This window comes from Buceros rhinoceros, unplaced genomic scaffold, assembly GCF_000710305.1.
Source record: "Buceros rhinoceros silvestris isolate BGI_N320 unplaced genomic scaffold, ASM71030v1 scaffold18466, whole genome shotgun sequence".
In the NCBI taxonomy this organism is placed as follows: domain Eukaryota; kingdom Metazoa; phylum Chordata; class Aves; order Bucerotiformes; family Bucerotidae; genus Buceros; species Buceros rhinoceros.
This window is the reverse complement of record NW_010415987.1, coordinates 25,285-51,226: the sequence shown is the minus strand read 5'-3', so window position 1 is coordinate 51,226 and position 25,942 is coordinate 25,285. Positions and strand designations below refer to the sequence as shown.

Below are 25,942 nucleotides of genomic sequence, written 5' to 3'. Positions count from 1 at the left end.
AACCAGAATAATGGATAAGAAAGAGCAATTTGGATGGGGCAGTGTAAAGCTGAACAGGCTCTGGATAAATCTTCTAACAGAGAAGTTAATTTCTTAACTGATGATATGGAAAGGCATTTCAGTATTTGGATGAAGCCTGGATGCATGGAATGAGAGAACAGGGCTAATAATGCTGAGACAATGATCCTGAAGGGCAAAGTCAGTCTTGGTCCTGTGAAGGGTGACCAATACATGCAGCGTTGGTAGGAAAGTGGAAAGTCTGTTTTGCCCTTGTCATTTTAAAGTTGATGATGAGTCATGTAAACTTCTCTGAGGGGTGAACTGAGAGTCAGCACAATGTCAGGGGAACTGGCTGTAGTAGAGGGTAATTTTTTTTTTTTAATCTTGGTGAATAATAGTTATTAGAAACATAAGAGAAATTGTGCTCATAAAAAAAATAATAAAAATAAAAATGAAGGGAGGCAAAAGGCTGGAGTGGCAGATTTGGGATGTGGTAGACCCTGCAGAAGAATTCCTAGGGAAAGTCAGGAGGAGGTGGAAGCCTGCAGACCATAATGGGGAGCAAGATGTCAAGAAGGACAGATGTTCACTGTTAAAGCAACAGCCAGACAGAGATTGGGCACTTGAAGTTTGGTGGAACAGCCCTGGAGAGGCCACGATAGGACCTCAGCACCCAGGGAAAGCATTAGAAATACTTCAGTGAATTTGATGAATTGAAATCAGGAAGCAGAGAGACACAGGATGGTATCATTCTTTTTATTTAGCAAGAAACATAATACATCAGAATTTGTTCTTGTTCTGCCTAAAGAAAGAAGTTAAAATGTCAGCATTTCAAGGAACAAGACAAAATTCCCCCTCCTTTACAGTCAGAAAGAGGAAAAAAAAATTCCCTTACCAAACGGAAGAGAATTCTGAAAAAAAGATTAATTTTTGCTCAAACTTTCGAACTGTCAGTTTTGTTTCAATTTTCCTCAATAGGAATTTTGAGAAATATTTTAAATAAGTGTTATATGGGGGGAATGTTCCTTTGACCAAAAAAAACCAGGTGGTGACTGAAAGGAAGCTTACACACACACCGAAAAAGTTCTGTTCTGTTAGTTCTGCAGGCATTAAAGCTTGAGGATATTAGAATGTATTTATTCTGGGAAGGGAACACTGCCAAAGACCTGGAAAAAAACCCACAAGACTAAGAAAGAAAGCCAAGAGGATGTGGGTAGTGCAGGTGGGTAATGGAGAAGAAGGTGCAAAAAATCTTTGTGGTGAGAGAAAAAAAGAAAATGGAGATTACAGCTGCTGACAGCCTTGTCATCATTTGCTTTGTAGAAGTCATCTGGAGCTTCAGGGAGAAGGGGGCTCGTGGAGCACACTGCATCTTCAAAAGACAGGTGGAAGTGGGTGCAGACAGCAGCCTACACGGCTGGGGGTAGGTAGCCAGTGCCAGCACTGGGAAAACATGGTGCTTTGCACCATTACGCTTCCTCCAGAGATGCTCAGCAGCATAGGGCTAGAGGCAATTAAGCCTAGCTTAGCACAGACATACATGTCACTTGGTGAATTCAGGAGTAGCCTTCCAGGCTAGCACAGCGATCTACCTTACTGCTGCTTCACGGGCAGCAGATGCCCAGGAGGCTGCACACCTTCCTGTAGCCAAAGCCGAAACGTGGTCTGAATTGCTGGGTGCTGCTCTGGGTCGTCACTCGTCCAAGGTAATTGTCACCTGGGATCCAGCTGCTACTCACGTTAGCAGCACAGGGGATGCTCACCACTTCGCGTTTTGGTATTCATAACCAGAGCTCTGGGTGGATGTCAGGCACATGCGTTGCCACTAGCTCCTTCTCTCTTCTGCTCCACATTGATCTGACTGAGCAGTGCATGTGCAGGAGGGTACTGCCTGCTCTCATACCCACTCGGAAACTCTGGAGAACCAAGTGACTTAAGCTGAAAGCATTTTTACTACATTTCACTGCAAATTTAATTTCTTTATCATCATCAGTTACTGAATTTTTTTTTTCTTTTTGCAAGCCTGTCTATTCTAAATAGAGGCTCAAAGCCTTTTATGATGCTTAAGGAAGTAATGATTTTTCTCTGTGAAGAATTCTGTGGTTTCCTACAACAGGAACTTTATCAGAATAAAATCAGAAGCAGCTAACAGTGGCTGCAGGATTTTTAGCAAGCATGTGAGCTGGGATTGAAAGCAGCATTGGGTTTTTTTTTTTCTTTGGCTTTGAATTTTTTCCTGGTTCAGTGAATTCTTTTTTTCCGTTTACTAGATTCATTTGGATTTTCAGTATGTGGCATTAGTCTGAAGAGAAATATTTTCCTTTTAGAGTTAAACTGGAGAGCCCCTAAATGCGTTCACAGTATTTCTTTGTAGTACTGGTATTTTTGCCTGGCAGGACTCCCTCCACCTGAGGTGAAATGTTGCAGCCCCCTACACATTTCACACAGTACCTTACGGAGGGGAGGGCAAAGCATTTAAATGGAGAGGCAAACTCTTGCACATTGCTGAAAAGCCTCACCTCATGGCTAAAATCCTGCCCAGTCAGAGGGATGGCTAGAAGCAGGAGAAGGACTGCGACCTGCCATTGCTCCTCTGTTCCACATGGTTTGGGAGCAGACCCCCCAGACCCACTTCTGCTGCTCTGGATGGCTCAGGATGGAGAGCTCCTGTTTCCCATAGATCTGTGAGAGTCTTGGCAATTAAATCCTTCTTACATTTCTTTCTTCCTTTTCTGTGGTGATAAAGGGGAGCTTCCAGCGATTGCATGTGGTGTCTTTGAAGAAGAGGAATTCAGCCTCGTTTGGACACGTTAATACTGATACCTGTGAAACAGCTGAGTCGTGGTCTGTAATTTTCCTTTCTGCTACTGTCTTCCAGGTGCACACGTTCAGGGGCCCGCACTGGTGTGAATACTGCGCCAACTTTATGTGGGGCCTCATTGCTCAGGGAGTAAAATGTGCAGGTAATGTCATTCAGTCTTCTTTTCCTAGGACCGTCCTAATGTCATAACTATTTAATGTGCTGCCTGCTCCACCATAACGCTGGGTGGCAAGGGTCTGATCTGGCTGCTGTTAAAATTGAAGAAGGAGTCGTGTCCACTCTGCTGATGATGGTTTCAGGTATCTGTTTCAGTAACGACACTGCAGTGACGCTGAGCACCTCTCGAGCTCTTACGGAGAGGAAATGATAATAATCATTAATGGATTTTTTTCTTCCGTCGTTTTAGAATGGAGGACAAAATAGATGCATTGTTAGCTTTACTTCTTGTATACTGCCTGTATGTACTGGTAGAGGTGAGATACTGAGCACCTCGATGTACAAGGTGGGCATCAGCAAATTTCCTGTGTGCTGCTGTGAAACAGGCATTCAGGTTGATTTTATTTATAAGCCAGGAGACTCCCAGGGTGCCAAGACCCTAAGTGATGTCTCCTACTTGCAAACTGAAGAGAAAGAAAGAAAAGGGATGGTGTGCAGGGAATGCGTTCTGAAATGTTACAGAAACATTCAGGTGCTGGTAGAAACGTATTACACGCATGGGTGTCACTGCGGGCATTTCTGGGATAAAGCCTCTCTGAAGTAAAACAATTTGACAGTTTTATTGATATGATTTTCCTGAAAAGAAAGGACATTCAACTTTTTTCAAAGGCAAAAAAAAAAAAAGGATCAAAGTGATCAAAATAGTTTACTGTATTTAAAAAGTATTTTATGACATACTAGCAAGAAACTACATTTATAAAAATGGTGCAAAGAAATGTTGATGTATGAAGACCTGTGTATGTTTCCCTGGAAACTGAATTTTCAAGCTAATTTAAGAAAATCTGCTCTGTCTAAAGCTTTCTGAAGTCTTATCTCCAGCAAATAAGAAGGCTTTTTATCACAGAACTGCAAAATAATGTAAAACCTAAAATAATGTATAGCCAAATAGGATTGAAAAATTTTAAAAATCCTTCCCCCGTAATTATTTGAATGCAATATTCTCTTGTTATCGACTCTGCACACTGCATGATGTATTAGGGAGTACAGCTCTCTTTTAAGAAATGATTATGTAAAAATGGTGTTTCCTTTCTCAGTATTTTCCCTCTACCAAGTATTTAGGGTTGCAGCCCCATCCCTCACTTATGAATGAAGATTGTTAGTACTCTTTACTTTTACTTTTTCCTTTTACCCTGATTTTGCACAGGTTGTACAGTGCTAGAGGAGAAAGAGGAAGCCTAATGGTATTCTTGAATTGTTTTCTGATTTAAAGGACTCTTTTTCTGATGACGTGAGCCAGTAACTGGGTCGTTTTCCTTTCTCACTTGAAGCAGATTCCTTAGTTTTGGCATTTAGGAGAAATATCAAGTATTTTTCAGATTTATGTTAAATAACTTTGATCCAGAAAATCAATAAAAATAAGTGGTATGAAGGCTTGCAATGCTGCATGGCATTGTGGAATGAATAAATAATCTTGCTTTTGTAATTAAACCCAAAGTGCTTATGATTTTATACTACCTTTTTTTAAAAAAAAACCCACAACAAAACAAAATCCTGAAGTAGAGCTGATTTTCTGGGTTTATGCAGATTTGTCTAAATTAATGAATTTCCAGAAGCTTCCGAAGTCTGGTTTACTTTCCTCCTCGTGAGGATGGTAATAAATAAGTACTGCATGTCTCCTCTTTCCTCCTTGCAGTGTAGAGGAACATATGTGTATTAGATGACTTCATAGGTTCAGAAACTATAATTAGGGCTTTCTGTCTGGTGTAAGAAGGGTTTCATATTGCTGTTGATAGCTTCCAGTAATTTCTGTGGTGTTATTTATATTTTAAAATCCCACATCGTACAACCGCACTTCTTTGCTGAAGTGTCAGCGAAGCACTGGGGCAGGGGGATGCTAAGGATTTTCAGGCTGTGCTCAAGGTCATTGTGCACAACCAGGCGAGCTGGTGATGTGCAACAACGTCGTCAGCTGGGGTGCGAGGAGGAGCTGGCAAGGAGCAGCGTGGTGGAGAGGCTGCCGAGCAGCATTTCCTTAGCCTGGCAGGTCTGGTTGCTGCAGTGTGTCCTGTGTGTCTTGCTTGGGGTTGAGGAGCAGAAGAGATGGGCTTTCCCAAGGGCATGGGTCCTTGCTCGTCGTCTCCTCGCTGCCAGGCTAGCTTTTAGCTACTGGTCAACCTCAGTGATAGCCAACGGAGAACTAGGGACTTCCCAGGCGATTTTATTCTCAGAAATGTTGTAGAAATCAGCGGGTGGGTAGAGGAGAGGGCCTCCAGGCAGAGCCACGCGGAGGTAGAGACAGCAGGACAGGCTCAGCAGTCTCTGGTCTACCTTGTCTGTGCCTCACCTTCAGCAGTCTCTGCCTGCTCCCGTCAGCTGAGGCTGTACAAGCCATCAGAGCCAGAAGCTGTACAGATGTGGTGATTTTAGAGGAAAGTCAAAGGTGTGTAGATACATATAGTGAGGACCTGCATAACCAGTGCTAACACACTAGTGTGGAATTGCTCAGGCCTGAGTGCCCTAAGTTTGGCTGAATTTACATGGGTCTTAGAGTGCTGGGTTGTTGGGTTTGTTTTGTTGGTTGTTTTTTTAAAGTAATCATTTTGCTTCTGAACTGAGGCTGTTGCTTTTTGGAGTGGGCTTGTACTTCAGAAAAATTACAGCTTTTAGCAGGAGGCAGGCCACTTGCATTCAAGTTGGGTTCAGTGCCACTCCAGGGAAATCCACAAAATCTGTGTGGTGGTCTGTATAATCATTTTATTGAAAATACCTATAAGCAAAACTTCACTGATCATATGTAAATTTATATTTTTTAAAGCATTTGCTTTTTATAGCAAATAGTTGCACATCTCAAGAGGACTCTATTTGCTGTACAGAAGTGATAAGTTTAATGAATACAAATGGATTACTGCATGGGCTACTCTCAACCGTTTTAAATCCTCCTCTCCGCAGAACCACAAAAACATGCAAGAAGCTAAGTGTGGGACAGTCCAAGACTGGACAAGAAAGACAAATGTCGCCCATTTCAGAAAGGAGGAGGAGCTGGAGAAAAAAGTGCAGCTTATTTCTGATAGCTGATAGATCAGTTTATGTTACACAAACTAAGCCAATCCCTTAAAAATAATAAACCAGAACTAATCATTCCTAACAGTACACATGCCGTAGCAACCAGCAAGGATGCCTTAGCAACTTGAACTGCCTTGGCTTTTGCTTTGTTGCAGTCCAGCATGACTGAATGTGTCCCTCTCTGCCAAAATACAGCCTCGAGCGCATTCAGTATTTTGTCAGGTACAGTCCTGTATGATGAATCCCCTGAAGACAGATTCTCCCTGGCTTTTCCTTGCTCGGATTTTATGACAGACAAAGGAGAAGTGTGTCTTTTCCTTCCGTAAAGACAAGAGGTAAATGTAGGCACCATGTTTGCCATCTGAAGGGTGATTATTGTTTGAAGTAAGATGTTGGCTGTCATCTTGACTACAGAGGTTTCGGGATTAATGCAAGCCACCAAACATGGGAAGACTTTCTTGTCTTCCAAATTAAGACTTAGGGTGATGTCCAGGGTTTGGATCCTGCAGAAAATGAATTAGTGAACTTAATCTGACTTCTGCTGGAAGTATATCTAGCAGAACAAGAATAATTTCCTTTTCCTTAAATGTTACTCTCTCAAATTTGGTCTTTACTTCATCAACTTCTTTAAAGACAGATTTGCTTCCTTAGAGTGAATCCTTATAATAGGCGTCTGCCCTACTGCCTCAGAGGGTCATGCTTCCAGTTTTTGCATCCTAGCCACAGGCCCTTAAAATTTTTGTGAGATGAAGACTCATCTGTATGCAAAGAATCTGCTTTTTCTCATGGCATGCTCCATCTCCAGTGTGCTTTCATGCAGGCTTTTGCCGTAAGTAGAAATGACTGAAGAAGTGTTTGAAATTATAATGCCACCAGCTTGTGTAAACATTGAAGCTCAGCAGAAGCTAATGAAGACATAAGTGTTTACCCCAGCTCAAAATCCAATGCATGAATTTAAAAAAAATGCATCCTTAGTTACATTCCTCCTACATAAAGCTCTCCTGTGCTCAGAGGCTCATCCCATTACCCAGGATGTGTTCAGGAGAGAAATTATGACAATATCCAAAGAAAATTTGCAGATATGCAGCAGGGAGTTCATTTTGTGAATGATAAAACCATGCAACACCCAGTAGTGTTAGAGAGAGAATAGAGTATGTTCTCAGAGACTAGAGAGTGGTATTTAATGATGCTGTTAGTGTACTACCCAATGCAGACTTGTAGACAAGCAGACTAGTAGACTTGTCAAGCTGCTGCATGTGTCCTGTCCCCTTCCCCAGCCCACCAGAACTGTTGAAGTTACTGTGTAATCTCCTTCCCCTGTTCCCTTTTGTTTGTTGTCTTAATGAATAAGTGATTTAATCAGAATATTTTTTGGAACAGGCTGGTTTAAGAGCATTAATTAGCTCATCTTTAAAAAAAAGATTTTTTTTTTTTAAACTGTATTTCACTGGATGCTTTTGATAGTGCTTTGGGCTGCTCCTTTTAAGACCAGGCAGTACCACCCTCTGAGGCTGTACATGAAACACCATTTCTGCTGCCTTGATAGATTTGCTCTGAACTCTCTCAGCTGCCACCAGCGTAGCAGTTGCCTATCTTTTGCTTTCCTTGGAGTAGGTAACATCTCTCTGAAAAGCTGATAGAAATAATTTGCAGCTGAACTATCGACGGAGGGGGTGGGGGGGAGACGGGCAACAAGCTGCCACTAGCTGAGCCTAAGCAATATTGCTGCCAGCCCAGACCACAGTAAGCCCCAGGAGTTCATCTTCAGGAAAGTTAAAAGTACAGTCTCAAAGCAGGATTGTTTTGTGAATTACTGCTTAAGTGTTTAATTTCCCCATTTCATCTGTTTCCTTCTCCAGCAAATGAGAAACATACAACTGCCCCATTTACTTTGCTGTTTTGTTTTGCTTTGCTATTAAATCCCTTGTGTTGGACAGCTCTATGTTGCTCCGCTGGTGTGTGAGGATGAAGGAAACCACAAAGGAGCCCACCCATCCTCAGGCATTAGTTGTGCAGGCACAGTGCTTGTGCTTTCAGTGCCTGGAAGAACAGCTGATGCTCTTTGTAACAGTAACTCGGCAAAAGGGGAAGGCAAGGTGTGCTCATCATGTTGCCCACTCTTGAGGTATTTTGCATACCTCGGTCATGATAAGCCCCCATTCTGCCCACTCTTGTACCTTAAGAACAAATCCAAACTTCTTCTGAGATGTGCACCCAGATTTTGCTTTTTTTCCCTGACCATGGACAGTCATTCCAAAAGGAGAGCGTGAGCAAAGCAAAACCAAGCCACAGAGGTCTGGGCTGTGGGAAGGGAACGGCTTGGAGAGCAGTCCCTGCCCACATCAGGCAAGTGGTGATGCTGTTGGGGGAGATGCGTGCTGCCTGATGGGCTGTTCCACCTGCTCCGGATCTGCTGGTGTTTCTGCAGGGAATGAGTTCCAGCATTCTGAAGTGTTAATCAGGCAGCAGAAACTTGCCTCAGAGCCGTTCCCATGGGGAAGGTATTCTGGAGCTATACATTCTTGAAACTGTAAGTCCTAAAAGCAGCTCTATCTCTAAGCCCACACAGACCTGGAAGCCTTGAGCAAGCCAGCAGCCCATCAGGAGAGCTGTTGAGGAGGTAGGCAGGTGTTGTGGTAGGAAGCCAGGGAAGATTTTGAACACACTGAGTCTGATCTTTCAAGATTTCCATAAAATCAAACCATCACCACCAAACATGTCCAGCTTTTGGAAGCACAGATGTATATTCTTTTGTTTTGGGATAAGATGGCTTGGCTTGTTCCATGGGCTTTTTTTATTTCATAAGCCCTGATTTTTTCTGTAGGGTTAGGTAATTTTGTTGCCAAGTATCTAGCTGCTCTCTAGAAATTCCTTTCAAAAGACTAGTATACCCTGCAGTGCATGATATAGTAGCATGGATGATAGCACTTGGGGGGGACTATATACATATGTTTGGAATTTTTGCCATGGCGCTGCTTAATACAGTGGATTAGGGCTGGTAGGACTAAGGCTGCTTCCAGATGTGCATTGCACGATAAGTAACACATACAGAAAGGCAGTGTAGCAGCTCCAGTGTTGCCACGAGGAAGAGGGCAGACCTTCATAGCATTCCCCTGCCTTGTTCTTGGAAGCACAAAATGCAGCACGGGGGGGCCAGTAGGATTACTATGTTCACATGCTTGTTTGCACACGCTGCATCCAAGGGACCAGAAAACTTTGCTTCCTCTGGTACAGAAAAGAGCATTAAATTATTAAAGGAAAGCTACTAGTTCATGACTGATTTATGAGAGCAAATTTGTTTCTAACCTTTTCACCCTTGCAAAAGTAATGATGCCAATACTTTGTGCTTGTGAAGAACCCGTCGTCTTTGCGTGTTGGCTTACCAGAGGTGACGGTGTTACCCAATGCTGCGGGTACTGCAGTGGACCTGCCCAAGGCAATGCACAATGCCAGCGCTGCAGTTCCACACTTCCCACCCTCCCACATTTACCATAAAACCTCTGAAGAGTCTTTCAGAACTTTTTGCAGACAATGTAAATCTACCTTTTTGCTCCTAAAGCTGCTCTTCAGAGTGACAAAATGCATAAATTTTCTTTGGGATAATTCAGAAATATAATTAGAGTGATGTATGTACCATACGGTATGGTTCCAGTGGAGCGTGAACAGCAGCCATGTTAGCCTGTAAATCAAAACAAAGGAAATCTAAAAATGACTAAAGTCGAATCAGCAGTATAACAAAAAGCGACAGCTAAGTATATTTTAGTCTCTGCAAATATTTATAATGTGTGTTCATAGAGCAGTATTAATGTACATATATCTTTTGGCTCTGCTCATGCGTTAATATGAACACGTTTTTTGTTCTTTCAGCCCAGTGGACTAACATCAGTATGGGCTGTTTCTGAAACATTACCAAACCTTTTTCTAGGTGTCATAGGAAACTATTGTCAAGCTGGTTTTAAATTTAATACCTCTCATAGGAGAAATGTCACTGCCCACCTGAACTCCTAGATCAATTTGCTATTAAAGGCACAGCAGCTTATCACAGACTTCTAAACCTGTCATCTAAGATTACTTTTTTTTTTCCTAAATTTCCAAACTTCCTATAAACTCTTGAATTTATTACTGCATGTTTTGGTAACATTTGGTGTATTTGAAGGGTGGCCACAGTTTGATAGCACTGTAAAAAAGAATAGTAAATGTGAGTTACAGTTCTAGTCCTGAGAAATCATCTCTGTATGAGGTGAAATTCTGATTAACTGAAGTCAGCAGAAGTTTTGCTATTGACCTGCAAGGGTTCATGACTGCATCTTTTAAATCTGTCCTGTATTATTATAGGATTTATCAGCAGATACAGTGCTTTAGGGGGATTTTTCTCTAGCTCCTCACTAATTTGTATAGCCTGCCAGCCAGCAGGTAAGCTCTGATGAACTTCTGTAAGAAATGGATAAGGCTTCTGGTTACTTTAGATCTGGAGTAAAGCTGCTAATGCCAACTTAGCCGTTCTGGATTTATTTTGATATACCAAAAGTAAATAGACCCTACATTTGAAATGAAATGAATCCTCTTGGTCTTAAGGAACTCAGCCAAGTTTTGAAGCTCATGTGTGAACAAGGCAAGCAGTCCTAAGACTTCACCGTGTGGCAGCACAGAGAGAGGTTCAGGACTCGACTTCCTTGTTCTTTCCTAGTTGATTCTAAAATAATGGGTTTCAAAGCTTTCATGAAGCATCTATAATGAGAACAGAAGACATTTTTATTTAAAAATATGTAATTTGCAGCATAATTTCTGTCTTACAGTACTAAAAAGTAAGCTGAGTATAGTTAGAGCATAAGGGTGGCACATTCCCAGTGCTTCATGGAGAGGAAGACTGACCTCCTGCCATTATGCTTTTTACCTTGTTGGAGTTAGCAAGATGTTATCCTTCATCCTAGTTATCAACTGAACCAGAGACTAGTGGCTGGGACATGGCTGTTCTGCCTTTCATGAAGTATCATTAGATGGGGAGGGGGCCCCACCTGGTAGGAAGTTCAGCACTGGTGAGTTTCAGCTTTGTTGGAAAAACAATTGCTGTGCTGCAAATTCACTGAAACTTCTACAAGTATTTACTGATGTGGAATTGCTAAAGTAAGGTGGTCAACTACGGTTACATAGGAGGCAAAGAGCCTTGATTATTGGAAGGATAGCACAGAGCCCAGGAATGCTGAAAGCAGTGCTCAAGCATGTTCTAACCATTAAGTATCTAAAATATTTCTGTTTTCAGTGTTTCTCAGGAGTGTTTGTAAGCCTTAAGCAGTGGGCTGGTACTTTAATGAAATGCAGAGGAAGAACAAACGAGAGAGGAGAAAAGTTGACATTTGCATTTGTGATTGTTTTTCTGGTATTAATGAGGTCAGATCCAAAGCCCATTTGAATCTATAGGATTAGCTATAATGCCATTATTTTCCGAAGCAAGGTTTTCACATTGAAAACATCTCTGTAAGTTAGGTATTTTAATGAGACTTTATGGTATATAATTATAATGAGGATTGTCTCAGTGAATGTGATAATTCTTTTAAATCAAGTATAAGATACTTGGAAGGATGCTTTTCTTTTTTTGGTATATTTTAGTCTTAATTATCCTTGGATTCCCAGAAACATAACTCTGAGCTATATTGTTGTCTGTATGAACCAGCTAATTTGCACCCAGAATCACTCATGAGTCCTCATGGGTGAGACACAGCCATTCCAGTCATGTAGACATCAGTTTTGACAGATGTACTAGAACATTTCACGCATGTTGGAATTGGTGCTTCTTGCAGCAATTTTAGGAATTCTTTTATAATATTAATATTTGCATCTGTAAATACTATTATTGCAAAGTTGAAGTTTCAAAATGAAGGAGATCAAGAATTAGGTTTTCCTATGTGGTGTTAATTTGCTTTCCTTCTCTCTCTCTCTCTCTCTCTCTCTCTGTGTATGTGTGTGTTAAGATGTTGCCTCTAGTTATTTGACTACTTATTTTTACTCCACAACTTCATCTTTATTCTGAAAGCAAAATGGATGGTACTTGCTTGATAGCATTTATTAAGTATTTTGTCGTCTTCTTGTTAAAAGTGCAGATCTTACTAACGGCACACTGTTCAAACCTTACACCAAAGATGAGTTATTTTTCTTCTGCATTTCCACAAACATTTAATGAATTTGTTTCTGCAAGACCCAGAGGAGGCAAGAACAGCTTCTCTTTTCTGTGTTACTCCGGAAGCACTGAGACACTAAAGGGTTCAGGTCACATGTTTCCAATGCATTTGGGTTCCCTATTTAAAGCACAGAAGGATCTGGTTTTTCAAAATTCAGGCAAAATGTAGCACTGGGAATAGATATTTAAAGTGTAGGTGGAGCTGCCCTTGCCTACACTGGCTGGTGCGCTCAGAGTTTCTTCATTCCACACCCCAGAACCCAGGCAGGGTAAATGCTGTGCATGAAGAAGTTTTGAGGTTGTGTGGTCTTGCACCTTCCAATTTGGGGTCCTAGAGCACGTGGTTAAATGTGGGATTTAAATAAGTACTGGGGTGAAAGCAATTGCTTAGTCTGTTATTGTTTCCTCTCTGTCACTAATGAGTCGGCTGAGCGAACACTGAAGGAACCCGAGTGAAAAAACTGAACTTTGCCACACCTGGCTGGACAGCGGTTGAGCCTGCCACTGCCTGGGGCTCTGGAACAACCAGCCGAGAGCGCAGCTTCTGGGGCAAGCCCAGGAGAGGGCTGTGGGTCAGAGGAAGCCACCAAGTCTGACCAGGGTGGGCCCCCATGGTACCCCCAGTGGTACTGCTTGTTTGCAGGGAGCGGGATATTGCATTGTGTGGCTTTGCCTATGGTGGACTTCACAACACAAAGTCACAGCAAGGTGGGAAATTCAGCATTCGCAGCTCCCTGTCTTGTGCGTTAATTAATTCTTGCAAGGAAGGAGTTGCTCCTGCACAGAAATAGCTAAAGAGAATTGTAATCAGCCATTGCATCTGGATCAGGAGCTGTGCGAGTTTTGACTGATCGAAGGTGACGTGCTGAACTTTAATTGCAACCAGAGATTGGCCGTTTTACAGAGGATCCTAAGTGACAAAGCTGGTTGCTTTACAGGCCTGCTAAATAAACAAAGTGCTTTTAGCAGCAGGCTGCAGCTGACTTGGTGGCAATTAAACTTAGCAATGAATTCTGGGGTTTACTGTTTTGGAAAGAACAAAGTCAAATAATCTGTGGAGCATTAATGAAAATGCAAGTAGTGGCAAAATCAGCTGGACTGAAATATGAAGGGAATCTGTATAGACAGATACCTAGTACTGCAATGGGAGAGGAAAGTACAGTTTTTTCTTCAAGGCATTGATCCCTCAAGCTCCTACATCCCTTAATTCTACAGAAATCCAGGGGACTCCGAATAGCAGCGAGGTACTGAAATGCTTGCAGAACTGGACTCCTGGTATCTACCAGATGCACATCAGAGTGTGGCAAATGCCCTGACTGCAAAGTGCCTACTTTGTTGCTGGTTGCTCTTTCCTCAGGAGCACCCACGAGTCTGCATTGTAAAACACGAGAAGTGGCAGTGGGGCAGCGCAGGAGGCGGCTCGTTACACGGGCCTGATGAACAATTGCGTTGCTCACAGTGTATGCGTAGCTTAAAGGGGCCTGTATTGCTCTTCCCATCTGTGCTGTATAATTGGTGGTGTTTTCTGAGATTTTTCATTCCCAAACCCTGAGCATTATGTTTTGAGTGGTTTTTAGGAAGAACAAACATTTTTCTGTAACCTGATTTCAGTTAAGTTTCACTTAAACTAAATAATTCTCAGTGTGTTTACAACAAAGCTGTGGAGATGTTTATGTTTTAAAAAAACCCTAATTTTCCCTGAGTAATTTTTAAGGCAAAGAGAATTGTTCTGGTGCTTACCTTGTTTCAGAAACACCCTGTTTCAGAAACTGCATCAGAATTGCAGACGCTGTGACTTAGCTAAGTCCTTTGTAAACTGCTTGGTAGCAAGTAACCTCCAACTAGCTTGGTGACGCCTACGTCTATCTTTCATCCCTGTCACTAGCAACGCTAAGCATGGACTGCCACACCTGGCAAGAGCATAGGGGTCCCTGAAGTGGTTCAGATCTCGGGGCTGCCTTGCCAGCACATGCTGCTGAGTGGTTGTAACGTCCTGAGACCCAGTCCCTACCTTCATTTCCACCAGGACATGTCTTAAGTGCCACAGTCCAGGACCGCAAGCTGTAAGTGTTAGGAAATCTCAAGCAATTTGGGATTGTGATAGCAACATATGTAATAGTGGTGGGGAACATAACTAACCCTTGGATCCTGATTCAAAAAACCGTATGGAAAATACGTCGCTTTTTGTTAGTTCTTCTAGTGATAGAAGTAATGTCTTTGCTAGAAAATCTGTCAACTTCAGGTCTATCCCCCTTCATTTGATGGTTAAGGGTCCTCAAGAGAAATCATGCTTGTGAGATCAGGTCAGATCCTGCAGGAGCTGTACATACATACCCCTCAGTACTGACCTCCCGATGCATTTTCACCAAACACCAGCCTAATCACCGTTTCGTTTTTCTCTCAGATTGTGGTTTAAACGTGCACAAGCAATGTTCCAAGATGGTCCCAAATGACTGCAAGCCAGACCTGAAGCATGTCAAAAAAGTGTACAGCTGTGACCTTACAACCCTAGTAAAAGCACACTTCACCAAGAGACCAATGGTAGTAGATATGTGCATTAGGGAAATTGAATCTAGAGGTAAGATGTAGTTAATAGACTTTGATTGTTTTACTGATAATCCGTTCAGATTGATCTGGGTCATCTTGCTTTCTGCTGAATGTATGATTGCTGAAAACAGATTTGCACAAGACATTTTATGACTGCCAATTACCCTGCACAGCTAATATTATACTTTGCATTATTTCATGGTTCATACCCATTTATAATTTTTATAGATTCTGCTAAAAATTGCTTAGTGGTCAATTACTGCTTTACAGCTACATATTGTCACCTGTCTTTCTAGTAATACTTTTATTTAAAAGTTTAAGTGAATGTGCTAAAATGAGGATAGTTAATACTGATGCGTTCCTCTTGCTAGTTCCCCTAGTTCACACGGAGTATCCCTTTCTAGAATGAGAGTATTTGTTTTCATTTTGAAATAACGACTCAACACCAAGTATGCTAATCTCAGTTATTTTTAAATTGGTTGTAATTGGTTTAATATGTTTCTTCAGCTCTGAAATAATTTGCATCAACATAATTTAGTGCTGATATAACAAGGCAGCTAATGCAAGGGTCAGGGTTAAAAGGTCAGGATAAGAGTTCATTCTGAAAGAAAAGCCTGATAAGGCTTTTAAAACATGTCTGCTTTTTCTGCCTTAAATGATGAACCTAGCAATGGAAGAACTGGGTGGAAGGAAACAGAAAAAAATTAAGAATAATTTTGATCTTGTTGAAATGTTCATTGCAGGTCTTAATTCCGAAGGACTATACAGAGTCTCAGGATTTAGTGATCTTATCGAAGATGTCAAAATGGCATTTGACAGAGGTACAGCCTTTCCTGTGTGCTGGAACTTTGTGCTGATGTGTTAAATATACACAGTTTTTCTGCACAGCCTCTGTCTCATGTTCCACTGCATTGGTGGTCTGAAGGGGTCCAGCGGCTGTGCTAGCAGAAGGGAACGCTCCCCATCAGAAAAATGTATCGACTTCACTTTGACCTTTATTACCAAACTCTGCTTTTCTCCTTCCATCAGTATCTGTGCTTTAGTAATGATGTGCGCAGGAAAGGACAAAGCTTTCTGAACTAGTGCCCTAGTTTGCAAGTAAAAATATCCTCAGGGGGTGGGGAAGAGATAGAGGGCAAATGGTAAAGTACCTTAAGAGGGCTGTGCAACTTAAATCTGTCTTTCTGGATGAAAGCTCCAAAATAATAAGGTGAATACAATAGTGCAAATGAAGTTTGAATTACCACAGTCTAAAAGAAGGTCAGTGAGAACAAACTCTTCTCTCTGAGAAAAGGCAGTAGGACAATTAAAGGCTTTACAGCTGCAGTCCCCCTATCTCAGTCGAAATCAATGCCAAAATCCATGCTGGAAACTCTGCCTCCTGTTTCTTCGGAGGACTGGGCTGACTTTGACAGCATCTGCCTCCCCTGCAGCATTAGCAGGATGGAGACATGCTGGAGAAGCCAAAATCTGGATCAGTGTCCACTGCAGTCAGCAGTATGCTGTAGCTAAATGGTGAACACATGTTTTTCCCATAAAATGGGGAAGCTGTGGAATAAGTTTGGTTTCTTTCTTCTCCTTTTTTCCCCCTGACTCCCCTGATTTCTCATTCAGTGCTGACAACTGTGTTGTTTGGCAATGCATTGTGTTCAGAAATAGCTAAATTCCACACATTAATACACGATAGATACTGCTGAATCAGGCAGGCAGGTTTTTTTTAAAAAAAAAATAACCAAAACTCTGTGTTTTTTGTAATTATTTGAAACGAAGAAAGGATAAGTTTGTTTGTAAAATGCTTGAGGTTTTCACCCTGAAATGATGAACTTCACAGCCCGGTAACTCTGTTTTGCTTATAAAACCCCAAATCTGTAGTTGTGTCTTTTTTAATGTTTGCTTAAGCAGGTTCTGTATTACTGTTTTACATCTGCTTACATTTCCAAGGCTTTAATATCAGTGCCTTCTCCACACAGATGGGGAAAAAGCTGATATTTCTGTGAATATGTATGAAGATATCAATATTATCACTGGTGCACTTAAACTGTACTTCAGGGATTTGCCAATTCCACTCATCACGTATGATGCCTACCCAAAGTTCATAGAGTCTGCAAGTAAGTGTAACACATTTTCCTCCTGGTATTCATCCTCAGCCTCTGCTTCTTTTTGTGCGGTACTTGCCTCTTCACTTAATGGCTGTCCCATCCGCTCTTGCCCTGCGTGCCCTGTTCAGTGAGGGTTGCCGGAGTAAATATGCACTGCACACTGACATGGCTGCGTGGTGCTGTGTGCTTGGGGTTACATTTTCCTTTGCCTTTGTCACCAGGAGTGCTTCCTTTCCATCACACATTATCGATTGCATTGCTTTGTCTGTCTTGCAGGAATCCCTGGTACTTGACAGTGACATTTTAAGTCTGTTGGGTTTATGTTGCCAGAAAGAAGATGATTTATGAAATTTTTTAGAAATAAGTCATTTGTTTCTAGACATGTCCATTTTGAGTGTTCCCTTAAGCTGACAAGGCCTCCTTCAAGGCTGGCCTCGCAAACAGTGAGTCTGCAAACATGAAGCACGACAGTAAGCCCAGCTGGAACACCTCTCCCAAGCATCCTGGCTGCCTGAAGCATCTCTGCAGCATAGCAGTCACACCTGGAAAGATGTGAGGTAGCTGTGGATAGAAAACAAGGGCTGGATGCTGGCCTTAACATCCTGGGGAGAAGACTCCTTCCAAGTAGTATGGACACAGCCAAAGATGGCGGTGGCAAATTTCCCAGTACCTTCTGCTGTCGCAGAGTTGCACCTGTAGATTATTTGTGCAAAACTAGTCCAGTCAGCAGGATTGCCTGGGGAATCTTTTTGTAGTAGGCTGCAGGAAATCTTATGGTGGAGAGCAGTTTGCTTTGGGGAGTTTTCTTTGCCCAAAACCAGTCACATCCTGACGGTGCTCTGAGGACCGGCAAATCTTTCACTATGAGGTTTGGATAGGTTCTGGAAATCAGTAATCCAGCAGACCTATGAGACTCTACAAGCCATTGTTGTTGTCTTTCTGTGTATGAATGCTGGCTGTACATGTGGTGACAGTTGAACACCTGTATTTCAGAAACCACCGATCCTGATGAACAGCTGGAAATACTCCATGAAGCACTGAAACTGCTGCCGCCTGCACACTGTGAAACATTACGGTATCTCATGGCCCATCTGAAGAGGTAGGGAAGAATTCTAAGCTGGACTCATTTTAGCAAAGTCCATGTTAGGACTTTCAGAGTAGTCTGGGCAAGGCCCACCAAATCCTGGAGATGGGCTGTGGCAGGCACTGATAGTCTGCAAAGCAGCAAATACCCAAACACTTCTGTTGATCCACTTAAAGCACTTGCAGTGCACTTAGAGAAAATAAGTAAAAACCCCCTCAACTTTGAAGCACTGAAGACATCTGCCTGACAAATTTGCTTTACATTTAAGGTTACAATGAATATTTATGGTAAAAGAAGCTGTTAATACCTCTGGGAGTAATAAGTCACCCCCTGTGCGAGGAACTAATACAGCTTAATGGCTATAGACTGGTGTATTTTTCTGCTAAGTCTTGTATACCCTGGTTGTCCCTGACTCCCTAAAAAAGATCGGCCCACACCAGCCTTGGGCTGACACCAGTTAAGCACAGTGTTAACTGGCCCTCCAGCCACACGTCTGGTGGGGTCTGCCAGTCATTCCCCATCAGCATGGAGCCCCTTGTTCTCCTGCTGCCTGCTCAAAACCGTAAGAGCATAAATTCTGTCTGAGGTTTCTCCTGCGCCCCGAGACATGATTGAAGTTGGTCAGTAGGCTGAAAAATTGTGAGAGAGACTGATGGATGAATACCCAGTACAACAGCACAGCTTCTATTTCTTTCAGGAAAGAAGGGGAGAAAATCAATATGGCATGTCAGGCACACATTTTAGTTTCTCGAGTAACATGAACTTATTGTCAATATATAAGAATCATTCCCTTTCCTTAGAAAAATACTTAATTTTAAGCTCTCTTCTGCTTCTTTTCCTTTTATAGTTCTTCTACAAGCAGGAATATGTTGAATCTCCTGATTGCCTCGGGCGAAATTCAGCTACAGGGTTTCTGCCTGATTTGTCGATTTATTTCACTGACATTTCTAATGGATGTTTTAGAACAGGCACAAGGGTGAGAGATGTGGAAACAAAAAAATCCACCTTAATGCTTGTGAAGTGTGAAGTTAATTTTTCCTTGCACTATTCAAGAGTAGCTGTTGCTGCTCTAGTTGGCAAGTTGCTTCTGCACATCGTATTTCTGGTACAGGTGAATGATGAGGTAGAAGGGTTACAAAATTCACTCGTTTCTACATTCGCTAAAAAGAGCTGTGGTGCTTGAAGGCTGTTGTCTCGCTGCTGAATTCAGGTAATGAGACGGAGCTCCTTTATCCGGAATAACTACAGACTGAAGAGCAACTTGGAAACACCAGTCTGACTTGTTTTAAAGTAAAAATTAAGGCAGAAGGGGGGGAAAATAAGGAAGAAGAATCTTACGGGGTTGTTTGTTTGGTTTTTTGGGAGGTTTTCTTGTATACCAAAGGATTTTTTCATGCAATGCAAGATGCTGCAGTGGTAAAAAGAGAAATAACTTAGCCAGACTCTTTCAGTTGCTGTCCCTGAATTGTTAACTGTTTCTGAGAATCCTTACGGATTCTTTGAACCATAGTGTGTATTAAAACATTTGCATAACCTAGATTTGTTTCCTTGAGCTAGGTACTTCACCAGGACAAACCAAGGCAGACGCTTGGGCTTCAAGGCATGTTGGTGTCTGCTGAGTTCGCTGCTGTGGACAGCAGTGATGGGCGCGCTCAGTGTCCCAGTACCGCAGGCGGGCTGTCCTCCTCCTGCCCTCCCTGTGCAGGACCCTGCATTCTGAATGCTGAGGCAGAGCAGCACAGGGGAGCGCGAGCTGCCCCTGAGCCCCCTTGACCCCAGACACCATCGCGGCTGGGCAGCAGTGACCCTTCTGGCGCCTGCTGAGCAGACATGTTTCTGCAGTAGCCCCGGCAGAGGATGCCTCTCCTGTAGGTATAATTCTTGGTCAAATTACGTTTCTGCAGGTGGCCTGCAAACATGCCCTGCAGCAGGCCTCAGCCCACAGCTTTGAACAGGTCAGTTCCTGTGGAGCAGCAGAACATGGCCTCTCTGCCTCGTCCTCCTCCTTCTCCTCCTTCTCTGCAGATGGGAACCAGGTGGCGGGAGGCTCCCCTGAGCTGGGGGCTCGGCTGTTCAGCAGCTGCTGAGGACCCCCGGATAGGGAAGGGTGGAGGTGGGTCTGTCAGAGCACAGGTTTAACGGCCTGTTGAGACCTCCATGCAACTGAGGTTACAGTGAAACCCTGGTGGTTTCAAAGCCACCCCAAAGTGATGTTTCACTTTTTTTAGTACACACCACAAGACATAATTTGTCTTGAGGAGGACCCAGGCATCCAGCCTGGCAGGGTTAGCCTGTAGTGCCTAGAGGCAGGGAATCCTCATGTGATGTGCTTCACCCCTGTTGCTGTTGTATGCATGAGAGGAGCAGTCTGACCATGTGGAGCCATGCCACCAGGGGAACCTGGGCAGCGTCCCTCCTGGGAGGGCAACAACAGCACATCTCTAGTGACAGTAAAGCTGTTACCGTAACAACAAACACAGTCTGGTCTGCTACCCATAGGAACCACCTCCACACTGTGCCACTGTAAAGAGCAAAAGCAAACTGCTCTGATTTGTCTGAATTCACCCCTCAGCCCCTTCCCTCACCACAGAGTAGTGATCTCTCCTGCAAGTAAACAGGGTCTCTGTGTGTGTTGGGAGGACCAAGACATCTGACTCACCATAAACCCGCATAGCATGTGCTCTCACTGAGTGCGTCACCCAACACCTCCGTACTCATCCTGCTGGAAACAGCGGCCTCTCCTCGGCTTTCGGGAAAGGCAAACATTTCTGTGCAGTCTTTCCTGGTTTTCAAGCATATGCAGGCATAGTTTGGTGTGGAAGCAATGTGAAAAGCACTGTCCTGTTTTTTACAGAGTAACGCTCCATGAAAAGGAGAATCTGATGAGTGCGGAGAATCTGGGCATAGTTTTTGGACCAACTCTTATGAGAGCGCCAGAACTGGATGCAATGGCTGCATTGAATGACATCCGTTATCAGAGACTTGTGGTGGAGATGCTTATAAAAAATGAAGACATTTTATTTTGAATATTTTGGGGGTTTTGTAATAAAAAAGAAAGCAACAGTGTTCTATGGATGAAGGAATATTTTAAAGTAATTTAATGGCTACTGTCGCTGAATTCCATATTTGCTAGAGCTTTCGATGTATTCAGGATAAAAATGAAGAAACTCTTTGTCGTTTCTGTAGTGCCATTCAGCTGATGTTGAAAAAGGTTAACACATACTTTCCAGTACTAGTAATCCTGGGTGTTTATCATGTTTAAATAAAAAACAAAAAGCCTAAAGCTACTGCATGATTTGCTCCCTGTTCTCCCTGTTCTGGTGAGACTCATTCCATGAAGAAAACAACTGAACTGGTGCAGCATCTTTGTTCTGGATAGTTTGTGATTGTAATTCAGCATGTTTCTCCGTGTAAACCTGTTGTGAATTTGCTTTATGTTCTATGTAATTGGTTTCTGATACTAAAAAGAAGGATAGCTTTTGTGAAATGGAGCCTCTGGCAGTTTATTGGCATTTCGTATCATTCTCTGCCACTTCTGGGGCTGATTTCTTCTTGGGTTTCTTTCAGTTTTTCATCAGATAGTAATTTGATTTTAACAAAAACAAAATGTGTACTTTAAATGTTATTTTAAGTAATTCTCCATGATGTTTATGGTGGTTGCAGTGAAATCTGCAATGCTGAACAGTGTTCCTTTATTATTATTGCTATTTCAATTGTAATTTTGTATTTTTATCTGGCATGCATATATTAATTTATTAAATTTTGCTTTTAGAACTCTAACATTAAGCTATTTATTTTTACTGTACAAACATGTTTCAAAAACACCGTTTGTTTCATTTTTCACATTGACACTTTAACCCTGAACAGCCTGTGACTTTAAAAGAAGTGAGTTAGATTTGTTACCTGTTTTGACAAGACTGTTCTGATCTAAATACTTTGGAGCCTGACATTTTGCTAGAGTTCCCACAAATTCCTCTTCAGTTTGAAAATTTTTCTTTATTGTCCAAGGCGCCTCTCAAGAATGCTTCAGAACTCTTAAACAAAACAAAAAATTATTGTCAAGCCATCCACTACTTTGTATTCTGTATCTATCGTTATAATGGCCAGTGTTGCAGTTTACCATTACACAGTTGTAGCTGCCCGGACTAGATGGATACACCACTGAATTTCGAATGCAAATACGCCACAAACCACTTGCTTTATGCTTTAAGTGTTCAGCGCTGGTGCAGGCACTTTGGCCTGCCCTGCAGATGGTTCTTAGCTGCCTAATGGGGTTTGACCATGGCACCACATGAAAGAAAATGACCAAAGCTTACAAACAATTTCTCTGTTCTCTCTGGTAAAGCAATGCTTGGGAAATCACTTGTCATCAGCCTTGCTGCAGCCCCTCTGTTGCAGTCACCCCCTCCATTGACAGTCTTCTCCCGGAGCACTTCCTGGCATGGCACAAACATCTGCCCCAGTGGATTAGCTGTCCCTGGACAAGTGCACATGGAGTTTCACACGGGGATGGTTTGCAGTCCTTACAAGTGTTAATTTTTCCATTTCTACAATTTTTCATAAGAAGAAATGGTATTGCCAGTGAGCTTGGTTTGGCACTATGAGAAGTCTCTGTGCTGTAATCCTAACCCTAAACACTCCATCCCTGGTTTCTGGCGGCACTGCTGCAGCCAGGAGTGGCAGGTGAGGCAGCAGCGTTGCTTGTGACTGAACAGTGTCTCCATGTCACCTACCTAGCTCTTGTTCTTCATTGTCTTGTGCATGGGAAATTACTAACATCAGAGAAGATCAACAGCAAATGGCACATTATTCGATTCAAAACTCCTGAGGAACGCTTTGGAGCCTAATTATTTTGACTAACACTGGAAATGTCAGGGAAAGCCGAATCCCATGGCACGAGACAGAGTAGAGGAACTGGTGTAAACAGGGATAGAAGAGGTGTGAGAATGAAGCAGCAGATTCTGGAAAAGAGATGTAGCTGCCCTCAGGAAGGCAAGGACTGGGAAAAGGCCTGGCTTGAAAGGCTGGCAATAAAAGAAGGGAAAAAGGAGAAAGGAGTGAGTGAGTGTAGGCCCTGCAGGGAAGAAAGATGTAAGGAGATGCTGGGATTATAGAGATGCTTTGGCTGGGCACCTTCCCTAACGCCAGCCCCAAAGGAGAGCAGCCAAATGAGGCTGCTTAGGCAGCTGGGAGGTGTCACTGTTTCCCTGCTTTCAGGCAGCCAACACCATCCGGAGGAGGAGGAATAATTCCCTACCAATTGCAGCCAGCTGTGCTCCCTTCCTGTCGGCAATAAGGTGCCTCCCTCTATTTCCTCCCACATGCTCCCCCCCCGCTTCCCTTATGTGCTCAGCCAGGAGAGGAGAAGGTGGTTCTCTCCTACAGCTCCCCTGGAAGTGGGGAATGAAGGATCCCAGGATGGAAGGGATGTGAATGCACACTGGTAAGCACGTGGGGAACAGTGCTCTGGGCTGGGTGGCTGCAGGGGGCCGCTGAAGTGGCAGAGTGACGGCACGTTTTGAAAGTCTTTAAAGTGTCATTCTTTTCTTCTGCTTTTTTTAATCTTCTGTTGCACTAAAAGTGACTTGTTACTCTCACTCCTGTATTAATTAGTGCCCATTATCACTTTATTCATCCCAATGAACTTAGGCAGGTGGAACGCTATATAGTTTTATGTATAGTTTAACTAGTCTCCAACCGCAGCCTTACCCCACTCCAGCCCAAGAGCAATGGTCCATACACTCCCCAGTCACATCTGCCCTGCATTCTCCAGCAGCTGTGTACGTTCATCGTTATCTTGTTCTAAGACAGCTCCTAAACATACTGCATTTCCCCATGCTGCCTTGACGGCATGTGATGCGGTGCCTCACTCCTGTGTTGCCAAATGGCCCTGAGTATCCTCGTCCTCAGGCTGTCCCTTGCTCCTGCCTTCCCTTCCAGGGTACCTCACAGCGGCTCTGGTTGGCCCTTCACAGTGTCCAGTCACTGCCATCAGCTCTCAGCTCCTTGGCGCGGCAGCACTCCTATGTCATCAGGTCTGTGATCAGGCAGTAGGATTTTTTCCTAAGTAATGCTGGCAAGGTTTTGCGCACACACGTTTGACCCACGTGTTACGCTGCAGTGTTTGTGTTACTTGTTACGCGCTTGCCCAACGCCTAATGCCGTCACAGCCAGCCATGGCGAAAGCATCCTTTTCTCAAAGCAGCCGCAGCAGCTGATACGGGGGAAGGGCATGGCTGGAGAAGGGCATGGCTCTGGCTGTGGCTGTGGCACTCTGTGTCCTTTGGCAGCCCCAGCAAGCCAGAGGAGACATCGGCTTACCTGAGCAAAAGGCATCAGCTGGTCCCCATTGCTCTGCAGAAGCAAGCCTGAGGTAGGTGGTGGAAGTCCCACTTCTAAAGCGTACAGCAGGAAGCGTGTAGTAAATAGGAGTAATTAGAATAATTACATTCTCTTCTTGTGTGGAATATCCAGCTCCTCTGTGGCGGTGCAGCAGCAGGTGGGTGCTGCTGACGCTAATGTCTGCTGCCCTCGCTTTACAGATGCTTTCAACTGCGTTTAAAAGTAGTGATGGCTACTCGGATGTGTGAAGCTGGATCACAGTCAGAGAAAAAAACACCCAGAACAGCAAGCCTGGATTCACTCGGGGGATAATCAATCTTTCCGATGCACGCAGGGCAAACAAGGCTTTTTTAGCTCCTACGAAATGCCAGTCTCCTGCTGGAGATGCCCTTTTTCCAGCAGAGTTTAACAAGTGATTACAATCATGGAAGTTCCTACAGGAAAGGAGAGAACCTAAATGGGGACCCACTGCTGAGAGAACAGCGGTCAGTGTGCAAAACAAAAAAAGGAAAAAACCCACAAAACAAATAACCGAACACCCAAAACATGTAATTGTGACCTCTCATTAAGCGCATAGGCAAAGCCTCCATTCTAATCTTGGGTTTTGTTACTATCCTAATGACACTCTGATCTTTCCTGGTAACGCAGAAATAAATGTTATCTTTGCAATGGATTTGATCCTCCTTTTTGCTAACCAGGAAGATACTTTGCATGAGCATAAAAGAAATTACATTATTTAAGTTTTATTTATTCAAATTTTTAATGAAATGCAGAAAATTAGTATCTGTATTAGTTGGATGACAATGCCTAGGTGTGAATTAAATGGCAATAACCCAGGTCAACAAGAAGTAAAGGTTGTAACTAAGTTGCTTTGTCCTCTGGAGGAACTGATTTTCATGATGAATGCATGTTATCCCTAGTTCAGGAGCTGACTTTACTGTCTCCAGTGCCATGGGATTCATGTCTACAGCACAATGTGGGGCTGGACAGAGACACTGGAGCCACCTCACTGGTGACATCTTATCAGAAGGCAGTTGACCACAGTCAAAAAGATTGGAAAGAAGGAGTCTGAGGAAAGACTTTTGCTTCAGACTTCTAAGGAAGAAATGAAGGGTGCTGGCAAGAAGTGTGAGTTGGTAACAGTCAAGGAATTTGCGCAGAGCATGAGGGAAAGCAAGTCTTCATCAAGGATAAAGGAAGGCAAAATTATTGAAAATAGCTGAGGCAGTGAATAAGGCAAAAATTAGGGGAAAAAGCTATTGGGGATGGTGCTTGGGGGCGTAACTAGGAACTTTAAGATGAAAAGAGGGGGGGAAAGGTAGAAATCTTGAGGGAGTTCCAGGAAAAATATCCCAGCAGTGAATTAGCCCGGTGGTTTAGCACAGGGTTACTTGACCTCCTATCAGCTGGACCAGGCTTCTGAATCTTCAAAAGGTCAAAGATGTGGCAGCTGGAGGCAGGCTGGGGAGAGAGCCCCTTGGTCCAGCCCTCCCTCCCAGCAGACTGGCAGCAGCGCCCAGCAGCCTGGCACGTGGGTGGCGTGTTGCACCCGCTACACAGGGCATGCAGGACGCCCCTCAGGAGAGCAGCACGTGTGTTCCCCTTGTCCCTGGCCTGGGTGCAGGGCTTCTTCCCTGGATGGGAGCCAGGTCTGC

At 43.4% G+C, this 25,942-nt stretch overlaps 1 protein-coding gene across 2 annotated transcripts in view; it reads left to right on the top strand.

Moving 5' to 3' along the window:
• The window catches only part of CHN1 (chimerin 1), a 32,108-nt gene extending 10,383 nt beyond the window's left edge, over window positions 1-21,725 (top strand). The window contains exons 2-7 of one of the 2 annotated variants that reach the window (XM_010137638.1): window positions 2,879-2,963; window positions 14,620-14,793; window positions 15,506-15,583; window positions 16,733-16,870; window positions 17,855-17,960; window positions 20,800-21,725. In XM_010137638.1, the coding sequence (XP_010135940.1) occupies window positions 2,879-2,963; window positions 14,620-14,793; window positions 15,506-15,583; window positions 16,733-16,870; window positions 17,855-17,960; window positions 20,800-20,971 (753 nt within the window). In that variant the 3' untranslated portion in view covers window positions 20,972-21,725. The remainder of the gene's footprint in view (window positions 1-2,878; window positions 2,964-14,619; window positions 14,794-15,505; window positions 15,584-16,732; window positions 16,871-17,854; window positions 17,961-20,799) is intronic. The other variant, XM_010137639.1, reaches the window with a different exon arrangement.
• Window positions 21,726-25,942: the final 4,217 nt, after the last annotated feature.